At 41.5% G+C, this 17,748-nt stretch overlaps 1 protein-coding gene across 1 annotated transcript in view; it reads left to right on the plus strand.

The window, feature by feature from the left end:
* The first annotated feature begins 10,390 nt into the window (after positions 1 to 10,390).
* The window catches only part of RTN1 (reticulon 1), a 110,387-nt gene continuing 103,029 nt past the window's right edge, over positions 10,391 to 17,748 (plus strand). The window contains exon 1 of the mRNA XM_006767718.2: positions 10,391 to 10,395. Within this exon, the coding sequence (XP_006767781.2) occupies positions 10,391 to 10,395 (5 nt within the window). The remainder of the gene's footprint in view (positions 10,396 to 17,748) is intronic.

A 17,748-nucleotide genomic window follows, 5' to 3' on the forward strand; every position in this document is an offset into this window, starting at 1 on the left:
ATGTGTGCCTTCTCTTAGTAAATAACACCATCCTTCTACTCATCCAAGCCAGGAACCTGGGACTTACCCTCAACCACCCTTTTCCATTTTCCCCACATTCACTCACATATGAAAATCCTTCTGCATATACCTCTTAAATTGTCTATCAGGGTTTTTTTTCTCCTCTCCATTCCAATTGCCTCTTCCTTAGTTACGGCCCTCCTCATTTCACCTTAATTGGATTCCCTCCCTATCATCCCACTTCCCTCCAATCCATCCTCTACTGTGACAGCCAGCTTCCTGAAAGGTAAATTTGTTCACACTAGTGACTAGTCCCCTTGGAAGGTATTCATGGTCTCTGTGCTCCGACTCCTGCCTACCTCTCAAGCTCATCAGTCACAAACTCCCTAGACCAGTGGTAGGCAAATCGTGGCTCGCGAGCCACATGCGGCTCTTGGGCCCCTTGAGTGTGGCTCTTCCACAAAATACCACATGCAGGCGTGCATGTACAATGTGATTGAAACTTCGTGGCCCATGCACAGAAGTTGGTTTTTAGCCTGGGCAAGTCTATTTTGAAGAAGTGGAGTTAGAAGAAGTGGGGGGTGTCCGTCGGTCGGGCGAGGGGAGACGCAGCGCAGGGGGGCTGCGTGCGATTCACGCACAAGCTGAGTGAGCCAGTCAGCCAGCAGTCTCATTGTGCAGTGGTTAGTGGTAGTCGCGTCTGCAAATCGTGCGCGGGTGACAAAAGTACCTACTCGAAGCATAAAGTTACCTGTATTTTTCCAACCAGCTGCACATCCTACAGGTATTTTTGTCATCAATTTAAGAATTGTAATTCTTTTGTGTTGGTGGGTTTATTATTATAAAATGAAACATTCTTTTAGGTGTCCTGTTTGAGATGGCTACAAAGAAGAAGCAAAGAAAAATGGAAGACGAAAACCGTGAATTTAAAGTTGAATTTAAACTTGAATGTACCTACCTATATAGTTTAAGTTTAAAAAATTTGGCTCTCAAAAGAAATTTCAATTGTTGTAGTGTTGATATTTGGCTCTGTCCTACCTATATAGTTGAATGTACCTACCTATATAGTTTAAGTTTAAAAAATTTGGCTCTCAAAAGAAATTTCAATCGTTGGACTGTTGATATTCGGCTCTGTTGACTAATGAGTTTGCCGACCACTGCCCTAGACCACCTCAGGCTTTGGCCATAACTATATTTCTCTGAACAGGCTGGGATATTTTTATACTTTGGCATATGTTGTTTTTCCTAACCTAAAATGTCTTTTCTCTTGACTTCATGGTACACTCCATACATCCTTAAAGGTTTAAATTGAGAATTTTCTCTGTGAAGACTTTCGGTCTGGCGGTATTATAATCACTCTCTTCCCTGTGACTGCATTTAAGGCCTGCATGCATATATGCCCCATATATGGAACCTGCCTCCCTGGATTGTGATGCTTGCAGGTCTTTCCTCCCTACAAGGTTACATGTTCATTGAAGGCAGAGACCATGAACTTATCACAGCGCCGGGCACACACATGGTGTTTGATAAAAGTTTGTTGAATGGTTTGAATGAATTGTCATACCGCAGGGTCCTTTATGGTATAAATTAAATACTTTCTGTACATGACCAATCAGAGTGTAAAGGACCATGTATCTGTCTGCCATGAGAGTCGGGCAGAGTGTCATTCTGAAAGGATCAAATTCCTTTTCTACAAACTAGAAGCCCTGTGTGATCATATTGTTTCCTCCCTCGGGGATAAAGTGGTCAGAATCCATCCATTATCACTCACTGATGGGCCAAACACCCTTGTGGCTGGAGGGGAGCCTTATCAAGTTGGTTTCTCCCTGCCCAGCACCTCGACCGGCGCAGTAAGGGCTGTACAGGTGGCTCTGGGCCACCCGCCCTTTCCTTCTCCTCTTTCCAGTAAACTTTGCTCTGGTCACTGATGGCCTCAGATGAAGCCAGGTCACTGTCTTATGATTATCTCTATCGCACCATTCCCAGATCCTCTGCCTTCAATGTCGCTTCTCTCCTGTCTTACTCCGAATGCGGCTGGAGACAGACAAGAGGGGAGCCGAAACTCCAAGGGTCAGACTGCGGGTAACATGCGCCCAAAGGTCACCAGGTGACAGACACTCACCAAACCCCAGAGAGAAGATGGATTCCGAGGCAATGGAGACAGAAGAGTCCGCTCCAACCTCTCAGTCCTTGCCCTGCAGCAGCAGGCACGGCACCCTCTCCAGCTCCTGGCCTGCTGTGGTCACTCAGCCCTAGCGGTTGCCCAGGAAACGCGCTCAGCCTCGGGGCGACTTCTGGGCGGGGAGGGGGTGGGAGTTTTTTGGCCCTGAAAAATATGCCTCCAAGTTGGGGGTCGTCTTATACGCCAGGTACACTTCAGATAGACTGCCCATAGTGCTTGCCCCATGCCATAGTGGCCTCCCAATGCCCGCCCACTTCATTCCACATACCGTTCAGGCATCAGCAGCGCTGCTGGGTGTATGCTCGGCTGCACGTGGCGGCACCCTCCAGCCAATCAGCAGAAGTCGGGGTCCACCCGGAAGACCGGGCTGGTGCTGCTTGGAAACTGGTGGGGTGCTCGCGGGGCTGTTCACTTGCTGTCGCTGGGTCAGAGGGCGGGACTGGAAGCCGTGGGCTGTGAGCATCGCTGCGAAGACCGAGTCGCTGCCTCCTCGAGTCCCTGCTCGTTCTCATTGAAAATCCCTGAACCTCAGGGCCGGGAAACCCGCAGGCTTGGTGGGTTTGGAACCCCTAAAACACGGCGCTGTGATGTCACAAAGATGCCCGACGTGACAGGCCCTGATCCCCAGCGGCGTGGCCCCCCCTTTTGCAGCCGGCGACCACGGCCTTCCCTGAAAGCCGTCGAGCGCCATGCAGCCTAGTGGAAGGGCAGACGCCTCCCAACCCCGCTTCGTACCCTGAGAAATGGGCCCTCCAGGTGTCTTCTTGAATTCTTGTTTTCGGACAAGCTTTCAAGGGTCGTTTAAGTATTCTAAAATGTTCAGGAGGCAAAAAAAAAAAAAAAAAAAATTTACAAAATAAAGTAAAATTGAAAGAGGGAAAAGGAGGAACTTTTAAAAGAGTGGGCAGAGGAGAGGGGCTGAGGAATGAAGGAACTTCGTTCAAAGCAAATGGCAGCTCTCCTTTCCTTCTCCAGCTCTGCTCTGTCCAGCGTGGTAGCCACTAGCCATCGCCACGTGTGACTTTTGAATACCTGAAATGTGGCTGGTCCGAACTGAGATGTGCTGTCAAATGCACATCCCATTTTGAAGACCTACTATGAAAAAATAAACTATTTTTGTATTGTTTACATGTAGAAATAATATTTTTTATATATTGGGTTAAATAAAAATGTAGTATGAAAATTCCTGTTTCTCTTTACTTTTTAAAAGCGGTGATTAGAAAATTTTAAATTACATGTGTGACTTACATTATGTTTCTGTTGGACAGCGCTACCATTTTTTTTTGTGGTTCAGTCGGTTTGTGTAGAATATGACGTTAAGTTCATACAAAACAGTGCCTGTAGTGCTCGTTTCCATCACCAGGTGGCCACCTCATTCAATAGACTATGGTTTTAAACTGTATTCTCAAGAAAAATATAGGAGTGAAGATTTTAAAAATATTTCCATTAATCTAACAACTACCAATGATTCAATATATTTATCATGGTTCAATTAATATTGACTGTTGTAAACATACATAAACATATAGAAAAAGGTAAGTTTTTCCTCTACATTTTTTTTGTTTGTTAATCTTTGTCAAAGATATTGTTTACACTGATTTTTAGAGAGTGGAAGGGAGAGAGAGCAACAGTGATGTGAGAGAGACACACCAGTTGCCTCTTACATATGCTCCGAGGTGGGGGTTGAACCTGCAACTCAAGGTACATGCCCCTGACAGGGAATTGAACCCTTCACCCTCAGTGCACAGGTCGACACTCTAACCACTGAACACCACTGGCTCCTCTATATTTTTTATTTCACAGAACTTTTAGTTTTCATGTTATTAATTGATTAATTAAAAGCAAATTAATTAAAATACTTGTTGTTTCTGTATGGGCTTAAAACAAATACCAATGAAATTTGATACATAACTGTACTTTTAATATTATCTTCTCTGAAAATCTAGTTGAACAAGATGACCTATCTGGACAAATTTTTACCTTAGCATATAAAGACTAGATAATAACAGAGAACTAACCTTTTAGATTAAAAAGTTGGCTCAGAAATCAAGTGGTTGAATTATGTGCATTAAGCTTTTCTTTTGGGAGGGGATGCAGGTCTTTTGGATAAAAGTATAGTAATTGTCATAGTATAGTATTAGAAATCTGTTGTGACTTTCCTACCCAGTACAAGACTGGGAGAGAGCTAATTGTCCCTCCAACTGTTTGACCGGTCGCTATGACATGCACTGATCACCAGGGGGAAGATGCTCCAACTGGTAGGTTAGCTTGTTGTAGGGCTGGGACTGGGTGAGACGGGCTGGACACACCCTGGAGCCCTCCTTGGGTCCCTCCCCAGCCCTGATCGTGCACTGGTTGGGTCCCTCGGCCTGGCCTGCACCCTCTTGCAATCGGGCACCCCTCAGGGGATGTCAAAGAGCCAGTTTTGGCTGGATCCCCGCAGGCCAGTCCAAGGGACTGCACTGCACTGGGCCTCTAGTATTATATAAACAACTTTAAGAATGTTATTTCTAGGTTAAGCTCAAGGATTTGACCAGCCAACAGTTAAGTTAGAGTTTCTGTAACCACTGGTGATTTGCCAAACTGAAGCCTTTGTCCTGAGTAATTCTTAAAGGAAGAATGTCATTAACATGTTCCAGATAGTATTTGGAGCAAAAGCCGATTACAGTTAAAAGCCATAGGAGGAATACAAAAAGAGTGATCAGTCTCATTAATCTCCTTTTCTCACTTTAAAGTTTATGATATAGTTTTATGTGTCTATTCAAGAAACAATGGAAGTTGAAACCACTAAAAACCAAGCAAACTAAATAAACGTTGTAAGTGAAATAAAACTTCATTTCATTCATCTCTTTCTTTGTACTCCTACCTAGACAAAGGACAAACATATAAATGTAATCTTTTTATTTATGGGTAAAGGTAGCTCCAATCTGAAATCAATTGGGAAGGTCTATTTCCACTGAATGTAACAAATTAATGGTCACTGCCTGATTTAAAGAGGATTGTTTAAACAAAATAGAGGTGACTTTACAAACCTAGAAAAGAAAATCTTGGGTTGCATAATAATTTGTTAATTAAAACCTTTTAAATTGATAGTTAAGTTTATTTCCTCCGAAGCTCTATGCTTATTGCTAGAGAACTCTGGACACTTTCAGATTACAATTTGGCTTTGGAATGCCTTTAAATTTAATTCCAGAGAACTGAAAGTCTGGAGACTTCAAAGGCTAATTTAATTTTTCTATTACTGTTAACATTAGATCCTTATGCAAATGAATACTTTCCAGTTAATGATTTTATTAGATTATCTATGAAAATTCTATGTCACACAGTTGAATTTGATACATCACACAAAGAATAAATGCAGCACAACTTAGGGTTTACTTTGACCGTGGAAGAGATAATTATGTGGCACTTCTGAAGTCATCAGCAGAGGGCCTCTTATTATTGTCTGGCACTGAATATATACCATTCAATTAAAGTTAGAAATTGTTCTGAAATAAAGTTTTTTAAAATGTTTTTGTTGATTTTAGAGAGAGGAAGGGAGAGGAAGGTATAGAAACATCAATGATGATAGAGAATCATTGATCAGCTCCCTCCTGCGCACCCCCTGCTGGGGATGGAGCCTGAAACCCGGACATCAAACGTTGTCCTCCGGGTTCATGGGTCGACACCCAACCACTGAGCCACACGGGCCTGGTTAAAGTTTTAATTAGACCAACAGAATGCTATTTCTGATGGGTCTATCTAAGAAGGTTAAATAATCTTTGTCCATGATTTGTTGATGTATAATTAGTAGCTTTTCTTAAAAGGCAGCCAGAATGGAACTGTAAGAGGCACTAACTCTCAGACAATAAAACCTCCTCATTTTGCCAGCCCATTTATATTTGCATTTAGCTCTAAGGAGAAAATTGAGGGACAGTGAATTTAAAAAAAAATTTTTTTTTTGAGAGAGAACATCGTTTTGTGTGTTCCACTTATTTATGCATCCATTGGTTTATGCTTGTATGTGCCCTGACCAGAGGATGGAACCTGAAACCTTGGCATGTCAGGATGACGCTCTAACCAACTGAGCTACCTGGCCATGGCCTAAATTTAAGCAGAGGTGATAGTCTTACTTCGCTAAAGAGCTGACCAGTTCTTTGTGTGGAGAATTCTTTCCTCTTTCTCTCCTTTTCTTTGTGTCTTTTACTTAGACTGCAGGCCCAGAAAGGTGATTGTATTCCTCAGCCACAACACATTATCATCATCTGTCCATTTAAGGTCCTTGTTTTATTTTTATCTCCTATTTTTTCTCCAGTTCTACCCCCACTCCAACCACAAATCTAATGTAGCTTCTTTGAACGTGTCTTTGTACATTGTCTTGATGTGTCTGTTAATACGGCCTTTACTAGATTAGCCTGTTCCTTGAATTCTTCGGCTGGGTGCTGTCAATGCCCTCTTTTTGCCCTAACTGTCTTCTGGATCTCCTAACCCCGTCTGTCTTAGCTCTTCTAGCACTACACCTTGCTGCAAATACCCAACCAGCTACCTTCTAGTATTAAATGGTCCCAGCTCCACCAGTCTTTCTGGGTTCTTAGTTATAAACACTTCTCCCTAATCTACCTGACTGCCTTGCCTGTGGCAAGCTGCTCATTGCTGTCTCTACTTGGCCTAGCCTACCCTGACCTTGGCACCAGGAGGGACTTAGAACCAAAGAATGGACCTTTGGCTTCATCTTTGGACAATTGGGTGGTATTCTTTGTTGCAATAGCCAGTTTTTGTTATTATTGAAAACATGGCCTTCTTCTAAATAATGCCCTCAAGCTTTATGTTGCTTTGGTGGTGATCAAGAACTTCCACTCGTATAGCATATAACTTTGGCTGGGTGGTTGGAAGGGGCAAAGGATGGAGAATGGTAAACTTAGGGAATAGATTTGTAAAAATGCCAAGGCAGGGCTGAGTTAGGAAGGATGCTGCTACTGTTATAATTTTCAAATTTTAGCAGCTGTAAGAATCACTGAAGGTGCTTATTTAAATTACATATGACTGAGCCTAATTCCAGTGGATCTGGCTCATGAGATCTGGGGTAGGGCCTGGGAACAAGCATGTTAAGCTAGGAGGCCAAGTGATTCTGATGTAGCTGGTCTCTAGCCCAGACTTTGAGAAAATATTCCTCCGTGGTGTGTTCAGAACATATGCTTGGGGGAGGAAAGACCCTAATAGTCTGGGTGTACTAGAACAGATGCAGGATGGATCATCTTTGTGATTGTAAATGCCTTTTAGGTCTTTTATGGCGCTTGGCTTATTTTCCTTAAGCATTTTGGTAAGCTTGGCAGTCAGGATGGAGAAATATGGAAGGAATAATATATAGATATTATCAATCTATCTCACAGTATTCCACAAGCCCCCCAAATACTAGAGACTGTTGGAGCGTGGTGGCCTGCCCCAATCATGCACATCATTGAATGTAACGAGGGGAGATAATTCCAGAGAATTGACCTTTACAGTCTCATATTTGGATTGATTCAGCTCAGCAGAGAGCCCATATTGCTAGCAACAATTCAGGATTTTATGAGTGAATAGACCAGGTACCTGGAGTTGTGTGACAGTCAACCAGAATATGATTGTACTCCAATTCAACATGTACCAAAAGATAGGTTGCCTCAGTTGGGGCACTGTAACAGACTGGCTGGAAGAAAGTCTCAGCAGACTTGCATCATTGTATTCTGGGAGGGGTGAACATACCCCATCACAACTGGGGCTCCCAGAGCCAGGAGGGTAGCTTCAGTGGTACTACAAGTGTACTGGAAATTTTGATACCTCTAGCTTATCTCAGGAATCCTTTTCTTGGCTGGTGGTTTCTGGACAGAATCCAGGAAAATAACAGGCCCTGCTAGGAGAACAAAATGTCAGCTCTGAGGCAGACCACAAATTGTGAAACCTGTAGTAAAAAGTGGCTTTTATAAGACACTCAGGGTTACAGTCCTTTAGTGATACTGGATAGTGCTCATGAGTAGCTAATTCTCAACGTTGACCGCCAGTGGTTTCTATTCCAGTGGGGCAATGAGGGCTGCTGCAGTGTTCGGCTCCTGGGGATGCCACATAGAATGCAATGAGCATGGAGCTTTAGGGGACATTTTCAATATGGTAACATGGGGGGCAATATTAGGCAGAAATAGCTGTGGTCCCTAGTTATCAGCCCAAGTTTATAGTTCCTGAAACTTCTTAGGTTGGTCAGACTTGTTGGGAAACTGTAGGGGGATAGATAAAGGTTCTGGGGTTGCTCTGGGATGCAATTAATCCTTTGGGAGGGGCCTCATTACGCAAGAACTGATTTTTCCTCCCCACTCCCTCTTTCAACTTGGGGCTTATAAGTGGCATAGTGGCCTCCCTGCCCAAATGCAAAGTGCAAGAGAAAGCTGGAGTCAGGTTAGCTTAAGTATATCAGTTTAAGATGATCCCCAAGGAAGCCACCAAGTTTGAGAATAATTATGCAAATACCTGAGCTAGTATTTAAGGGGCATTGAATCAGCTCCAATTTTTAGGCATATAATCTGGAGGGAACCACAGCTATTTCCACTTAGATGGCCCAGATAGACTGACTATTTAGAACTTCCTTAAATTCATTATCTAGAGTGCCTTCATTCCATTCCAAACTTAGTTAGCTAAATTAAATGAGCATTCTGGGCCAAGACTAAGTTATAGCTCTGTTATTGACACTGAAGCTTCCATACTCAACCACTACCTCTAAGCATCCCTCAGAGTTCACCCCAGTTAAGCTGTGGATTCCCCATAACAGTTGAGCAGGAGACTGTGTTTATCATCACTGGAGATTTTAATCTCAAATCCTCTGAAGAGGTGGTTTATGAGGTGTCCAAACTTCATGGCCTCTGTGTTGAAATATTTCAGACTTCAAGGCATCTGTGCTTTACAATATTTAGGAATGTTATGGCTTTCCACATGGCCTTGTGTATTCCCAAGTGGTACCCCTCTATGCATATTGGGGGTTAAAGGGGCATAGTAGGCAGAGATTGACAAGAGCAAGAGGTTAACTTCAGAGCCTGCAGGTGCCACAGCTGCACAAATGCCTCTATCCCACGGGTGACAGCTGTAGAGAGCAGGACGCCAAGGGGAGGAGAGATAGTGACTCAGGTTTATCTAGGAAGTGGGTAGAGAATTGCAAGGTGAAAAGGGGCTGAAGTGACACTACAGGAGGCCAAATCACCAGAGGTAAAGACACATCTGAGAGAGAAACCAGGACAAGAAGGGATTGAAAGCTGAAGTCTAAGCCACTCTATCTCCAGAAAGAAAATATGGGTCAAAGCCAGGACCCAGGATATCACAGGATCTGGAGGAGCCTGGTGGAGACTCTGGCTTGATATCTCAGGGCTGGAGTAGAAGAGATGACTTTGTTTAAAGGATCCTCAATGTGTCACCTTCTAGTGAAAATCCTCACACTTCATTCATTTATTTAGCCGTTATATATTAAGTATCTACTATATGCTACATAAAATGTGCATGTAAATCAGTGAAGAGGAAGAAGTTTATTTTTACAGGATCAAAATAACTCCTAGTCAACCCGTATTAGTCCTCACAATGCTCTCTCACAGCAGCGCTCCTGGCAGGGGGCCCAGCTGGTCTGCCCAGCACTGCTGTTCGTGCTTTTTGTCTTGTTTTTCAGGTAGCAGAATTTGAAGTTAGGCTTTAGAGCGGCATTGCTCATTAAAAGGTATACAGGAGCTTTTCTTGATGCAGTCACATGCATAATCCTTGTCTTCCTCCTGTTTACTGGCAGCCTGTAGTGCTCCTTTTATGAATTGATCCTTGATGCTTAAGATAACCTTACATGTATAATTTACAAACAAAACTTATTAGTATCTAAAAGGTGCGAAAACTAACTAAATAAAAGATGCTGATGATCTTAGAGACTTTTTATATAACTTCTTTTTTCCCTAGAGAATTCCGAAAAGATGAAAAAGCTCAAAGAAAAGAAATATTTTCACAATCTCAGGGATCACTTCTGTTATAATACAAGCTGCAAGATTCTTGAGCTTGTTCATGGTTTGCTGAAATGTGGTCAGCCTTGGGGAAGTTAAGCATCTCCCTCTGAGGTCAAGGGCCTATCATTGCATCCCAGTGGCTGTCCTCCCAGGCCAATGTGGAGTGCTGGCCTAGTCTTCTCCCCTCATCAGAATGTAAGCTCAGCTTAGTAAAGCTGTCTGATAATTCACTATGAGGTATGATACTTCTATGAATGCTGAGTTATTTATTTGGAGATGCTGCCATTTACAAAAGTACTGACCTGACAAATTTATAAAGTCAAAATGTTGAACTTCCAATACTAGTGACAGGTTAGAGTAGAAACAATATTTGACAGCATCTTCCTAACATCTTCACAATTAAGCTGCACAGGAAGCCATGGCTCTGTTGAAGAGCAACATTTTCCCCAGAGGATCATCTAGACATTCTGCAGAGCAATTGTTTCTATACAGTTGGCCTCTTGCCATTAAAACAGAAAGCATCCTTTGACTGATGTTCTAGGGTGTTATGCCCATTTAAAAGAGACAAAGTTTGATTTTTTTTAATTGATTATTTTTCAAGGGAAATGAAATGGACCCAAAGTGTTTCTTTCTCTTTATTGACTTTGTGCAGGTATCCTTTATTATCTTCATGCTAAGGACTTTTGCTTGCAACTTTATCTTAGGTTATTTCCCAGTCATGATAGTCTTATCCTTATTGATCATGGCCTTAGACCAAATAGGGCCGCAATGGAATAGATGACCAGTGACTCAGGACAGTTCATAAGTGCATGCAAGCCACAGAATTTGTGTGGTTCTATCTGCCCTGTGACACCAATGTCCAAACTCATATTATGGTGTACATGGAATTATAAATATGGCCTGGCTCTCAGTCCTTTCATGTGAGCATTTCCCTCAACTCTCCTAGGCACTCTCAGGTAGACTTAAGCCTCTACCAAGTACTGTTTCAGATCCCCACTTACAGTGGAGTTCCTGCCTAGTCCCCAAATTTGATGGAAAGGCAGACTTATGGATAAAGTAATCCAAAAAAAGGAGAAAAAGAAAACAATTTCTCTTTAGACCAGCCTAACACCCCCCACTCCTCCCCAACCCCCCACCTCCTACACACAGACCTACACACATCGCCCCCCAAAGACTCCAGGACCTAGAATTTTCCTCACCTATTTGTCAGACCTGAAGATTAGGCCTTGCCACTTCATAAAGATGACAGATTCTTGGAAGATGACATGACACTTTTCTCCAGGAGACATTAGGGTCATATGAATAAGGCCAGAGCCCTTTAAATTGGAACTAACCCCCAGAAGCATGAGTCAGCCACTAATAGTGGTTTCAGTCCTGTTGGAAGAAAACACTATTTTTTGCTGAAGCGCCTACTGAGCTGTCCAGGGTTCTGACTTCACAGGGTATCAGTACCTTTCCTGTCCTTGGTCTTGCAGCTGGGGTTTTGCTTTAAATTCTGAATACTTTGGGTGTAGTCTATGAGCACTAAACTTGACTACCTTTGTAGTTTACCTTGAGCTCTGCTGAGCTGGGCTCTTGTTAATGACATACTGAATACAAACTGAGAATGTGATTGCACTGTGTCAGGACTTTTAAGTTGGAGAGCATGAGGTTTAAAGTCAGAAGACTTGGGTTTTAGTAACAGTTGCATTAGCCATGTGATTTTAAAGAAGTCTTTGAAGATTTTTTTAGAGCCTTGGTTACTCATCATCTCTGAAAAATAAAATATGAAGCATAAATAACAAAAATACAATGCAAAGAGCATTTAAAAATGTTTGAGAAAAAAGATTTGACTGGAAAAGTATAGAACTGGACACAAAAGGCAATTCACAAAATAATAAAGACAAATTACCTACAGAATATATACAAATTAACTCAAAATTGACCAAAGACCTATATATAAGACATAAAACTCTTAAGAGAAAGCACAGCTGTAAATCTTTTGATCTTGGATTAGGCAATAATTTTTTAGATACAACACCAACACCACAAGTACCAAAAGATAAAATAGATGAAATGGAACTTTCTGTGCTGGCAAAGGACACCATTAAGTGAAAAGACAATCCACAGAATGGGGGAAATTTTGCAAATCATGTGTCTAATAAAGAGCTTGTATCCAGAATATATAAAGAACTTTTACAACTAAATAAAAAAAACAATAGCCCAAATTTTTAAATGGGCAATAGGATCTCAATAGACTTTTCTCCAAAGATGATACACATGCACACACACACATATACACACACACACACACACACGGCCAATAAGCACATGAAAAGATGCCCAACATCATTAGCTACCAGGGAAACACAAATCAAAACCACAATGTGATATTACTTCACACCCACTAACATGGCTGTAATAAAAAAACACACACACATAACAACAACTGTTGGCAAGGATGTGGAGAAATTGAAACCATTATACACTACTGGTGGGCTTTTTAAATGAGGCAGTTAATTCGAAAAACAGACTGACAATTCCTCAAACTATTAAACACAGAGTTTTCATATGAGCCAGCAATTCTAATCTTAGGTATAAACCAAAGATGAAAGAAAAAATGTACACAAACTTACACACAAACACTTATACCAGCATCTATATATATAAACCCTAAATGACTGGAATGACCGGAACAACCCGTAGATATGACATGCACTGTGGAGGCGGGGCCAGCCAGCCAACCTCCCGTGACCCTAACCCCCCTGCTGGCCCAGACCCAATCAGCTCCTCTACCCCGATCGGGGGTGGGGCTGGCCGGCCAACCTCCCACCATCTCCTCCCCCTGGCCAGCCCAGCCCCCACCCGTGCACAAATTTGTGCACCAGACCTCTAGTTAGTTATAATAGCCAAAAAGTGGAAACAACCCAAATGTCTATAAACTGAGAAATGGATAAACAAATTGTGATATCCATACAATGGAGTATTATTCACACGTAAAAAAGCAGAGTGCTGATAAATTCTATGACATGGATGAACCTTGAACATATTATGCTAAGGGAAAGAAGCCAGACACAAAAGACACATAATGAATGACTCCATACATATGAAGTGCCCCAAATAGGCAAATTTCTTTTATAGATTAGTGATTGCCTGGGACTGGATTTGGGGTTGTGAGAGTGGAGAGTGACTGACAAGGGGTATGAGGCTTCCATTGGAGTGATGAAAATGTTTTAAAATTGTGATGATGGTTACACAACCTCTACTTAAAACCATTGAATTATATACTTTAAATTGTATGCAAATTATATCTCAGTTACAGCTGTTATTTAAAAAATACAAATTACCAAGAAGCACATGAAAAAATTCCTAATTCATTGATCTTCAACTAAATAAAAAATTAGAATTACTGTGAAATACCATATCTCACCAAAATGTGGGAAATTGTGTGTGTGTGTGTGTGTGTGTGTGTATTACATGAAATCTGTTTGTAAACTTGCAAAGCACTATTCAAAGGCCATCAATGTCTATCAAGTCTATTTTGTTTGCTTCTCAAGCTCAGAATATCTTTGCGAATTCAAAGCACAGAGAATGTAAGTTATAGACCTTCTACTTCATATACTTGCCCAAAGAAATAAAAAATCTTTGCAGTTTTACTCAAATGTACAAATTAAGAAAACAAATCTGGGTTCAATGAAAAGCAATCCATTCTCTTCTTCCAACCCCGACTAGAGGGCATTAGAGGCTTTATCTCCTCGGGTGGCAGATGAAGTAACAGCAGCCACTCACCAGGGACAGGAGGAGTCTGGTGTGTTCCAAATGTGTTGTGACATCTGTGAGTGCTGTAGTGGCCCCCTGGAGAAAACACAGCTGTCTTGTGCACTGGCCTATAGCTTGTATAAATTAGTTTCAATTTAAACATTCTTTCACTGCAGTAGGAAATGGAGAACTTTTCCATATCAAATTCAAGAGCATCTATACTCTGTAGAAGAGTGAACAACATGTTGCAAAATGAGCTGCATGCCATATAGACAAATTAGCCCTGAACCAACCCCGCTCACAATGACCAGAGAAATTTGAGGCTTCAGAGCAAGCATGTCAAACTCATGGCCGGCGGGCCGCATGCCTCATTTGTTGCTTGCTTCAGAGTGAGTTGCACCTTGAGTCAAACAACTATCTTAGAAGAACCTTTCAAGTATGTTTATCTATAAATAAGGTTTGTCTTTCAGAATATAGGAACTACTACTAGGAACAGACCAGTGGTAACGGAATACAAGGGGATCCTTCCTGATCTAATGTGCTTTAAATGCCTGAAGTGTTTACTCTTGACTCTTCGATCTTCACAAATATAAATACCCAGACAGCTTTTACTATTATAAACCATTTTCTGGAAATAATTTGGCATGTGCTATTATCTATAATAATAAAAGCATAATATGCTAATTAGACCAGACGTCCTTCCGGACAAAGCCAGGGCTGCGAGGGGAGCCCTTCCCAGGTGCCAGAGGGAAGCTGGTGTTGGCAGCTGGGGAAAGGAAGGCCTACTCTTGCACGAATTTCGTGCATCGGGCCTCTAGTATCTTAATAATATTCTTTACATTTGTCAATACACTTAGAACGCTCCCAAACCCAATGCCAAAGGGACTATTAAAATATCCAGGTTATAGTTGAGGAAACCGAGGCACAGAGCTATTAGGTAGCCTTAATATTGAGGCCAGGAAGGATTTCATCTTGGTTGAAGTTTGTTGCTTGTGGTGCTCTTCCTGCATGTCCCCACATCGGTGGCCCCATGATATAAGGTTTGGTCTAAGTTAAGATGCTAATGTTAAATAAATATACCATACCAGATTCCTTCTTTTGAAGCAATGAACATAACTTCCTTTTAAAAAAGCAATAGATAAGAGAAAACCTGACAGTTCTTTCATCTCATCTCTTCTTGCTATCCTTCCCAAGTGCCAACCCTATTTGTTTCAAAAACATTTTAAAGCAATTCATAACTTAGAGCAGAGATTCTTAAGCACTCCTGTGGCATACTGGTGTGCCGTAAGAATTTTTAAAAATGCAATACTTGACTATTTAGTCAGGGGCACTGAACTTTTAGATTGTCAATTAAAAAAGCAACAGCTGCCCTGTGTGAATGAATCAGATTTATACCTATTGGCTAAAAATATATTTTTTGGTGTGCCACAGAATTTTAGTGATTAGTTTATGTGTGCCATGAGATGAAAAAAGTTGACAATCGCTGACTTAGAGTAACTATGCAAGCCCTGGAATTCCATCGTTGACTGTGTCTTATGCCCAGTCATTTTCAAATTAGTCAAGCTTTGTCAGTTCACAGGAGTGCAAATGTAAAATAAATAACACTTATAAATAAACATTGGTAATTTCAAACCATAGCATAAACCTGAAAATTTCTTCTCCCAGATGGATAATTATTTGTATACATCTGGAAGTGGAATCCGCTAAGTAAAGATAGCTATGAAAATTGCTAAAACTGAGACAGTGTGCACACCTTTTTCAGCAGAGCAAAATGGAGTCATTATCAAAATGGAATTTAAATGAAATTGGAAATGGAAATTTTCTTTTAAAATGGAAAATGTTAGTTTCCTTTAACAAGTAAAATCTAGATTTATTTAACTGGCTATTTCTTTCACACATTCTCAACTAGAGTATTGATTATTATCTGATGAAATATGGAAAATAAATATTATCATATCCCAACACTCCTTATCAACTTAGGCATATCCCAAAACTCTTTCTCAACTAAGAGGCTTGCATAGTTATTCCAGTTCTTAAATGATGACTTACATTAATGTTTCTCAGAGAAACGAAATAGCATTCTCCATATTATTTTGTATGTAACTAACTGCCTTATCATACCAATTTTCCAAGTTTCAGACCCTATCAATAACCACTTAAAATGTTTGCTACTGTTATGAATCGTAATGTAAATATCTGATATGCAGGATGTATTTTCAGGGGTCGCGACCCACAGGTTGAGAACCGCTGTGTTACGTCATTAGAGTTTTCTGGGTTCTTGGCATGTTATTATTAATAATGAAACTATGAGAAATTTCCATCTGGTATTTCAAACACTTTAGGGCATTCTAAAAATAGATCTGAGAAGTGTCACAAGTGCCCCCTGATCACATGACAGGACTAAGCTCCATGGAAAGATGTCAGTGGAATAGTTTTTCATCTTAAAGGTTTCTTAAAACAGGCTCATTTTCCTATAGGAAGATTTAAAAAATCACGATGATTCATGATAATCAAGAATTTTTTGATGATTGTTGTTGGAGGGAATACTTTTTTTATAGCGTTGTTGAGGTAAAATTTATATATATATATACATTATATATATAATGTATATATATATGTATAAGCACATACTTATAGTGAACTTGATACATTTTGACATATGTGTATATACCTGTGAGGCTATCACCACAATCAAGATAATAAATATGTTCATCATAATTCTGAAGATATCAGTAATGTGAAATTTGGTGATCATTAGATTCTCAGGGACATCTGGCACTAGTAGGCCATATTTATTGTCTATGAGTGAATACATATTCTCTAATTTATTGACACAATGTTTTTTGAACATCAATGGACTAGCAAAGACTGAGCAAAATTTAGGCTTTTAAGTTCCAGCCTTTTTTGAGGAATATCTGAAAGGTGCTGAAGTTGAACACAAGAATCGACAGGTATGAAATCCTCAGTATGCCCAGGGTGGCTTAGCAGCCCTCCAGCCTCTCAGGACGTCAGCTCACGCCCCACCAGTTCTAAGGAGGAGCAGAGCCTATCCATCCACCCTCTGCGTGGGGTTGAGCCTTATTGTTTTTTTCAATGACATTATTTTACAGACAACTTAGGAAGAAAAAAAAAAGCACGTCTTGTTTGAAAAGATGGGTCTACATATGGGCATAATACTATATAAGGCAAGCCACTTCTGAGTTTCCGTTTTTCTGTCAAAAATTTTCCACCTTGGCAGAGAGAGCTGTGAAGGGGAAAAAAGAAGCAGAAGCAGCAAGCCTCCTGGAATGTCCAACTTCGCCAATAAAACAGCAAAATAAATATACACACAGGCAGCTTCTAATTTGTGTGGCTTTGGCTCAGTGTTTCTGAAAGGAAACAGTTGCTTTTGGTCCCACCTACGGCATCCCATTTGCCCTCAGTGCTGGGAGGAACGAGGTCTGGTAAGCTTTCTTCCCCGGAGGCTTTCCAGTCCTCCACTACTTTCCGCGCTGTTCTGGACACGACAGTGTAAGGACACAGCATTTACCCTCCACCCACCACCAGCACCGGCACCTCCCCGCGCAGACCTGTCTCCTCCACAGCTGGCCGTGGTCGCCCTCACAACTATGGTCCTGAGGGTTCCAGCTTCCTTTCTCTGCCTCAACCCCCAGGACACCCATCCGGGCTGAACTTTGTGACTTGGAGAGCGTCTCTAGCCTCATCAGCCCCGCTCCAGCCGGGGGTTGTTGCTACCTGCGCGTCCTCTCCTCGGATTCCTCCCCAAATGACATTAAGATTCCAGTAGATTTGCACGTCCGTAAGCGGGGCCTGCAGTTAGCAGGCCGGGGCTGCCGTGAGCCAAGGGAGACG

The sequence above is a fragment of the Myotis davidii genome, unplaced genomic scaffold (genome assembly GCF_000327345.1).
Source record: "Myotis davidii unplaced genomic scaffold, ASM32734v1 scaffold281, whole genome shotgun sequence".
Classification (NCBI taxonomy): Eukaryota; Metazoa; Chordata; class Mammalia; order Chiroptera; family Vespertilionidae; genus Myotis; species Myotis davidii.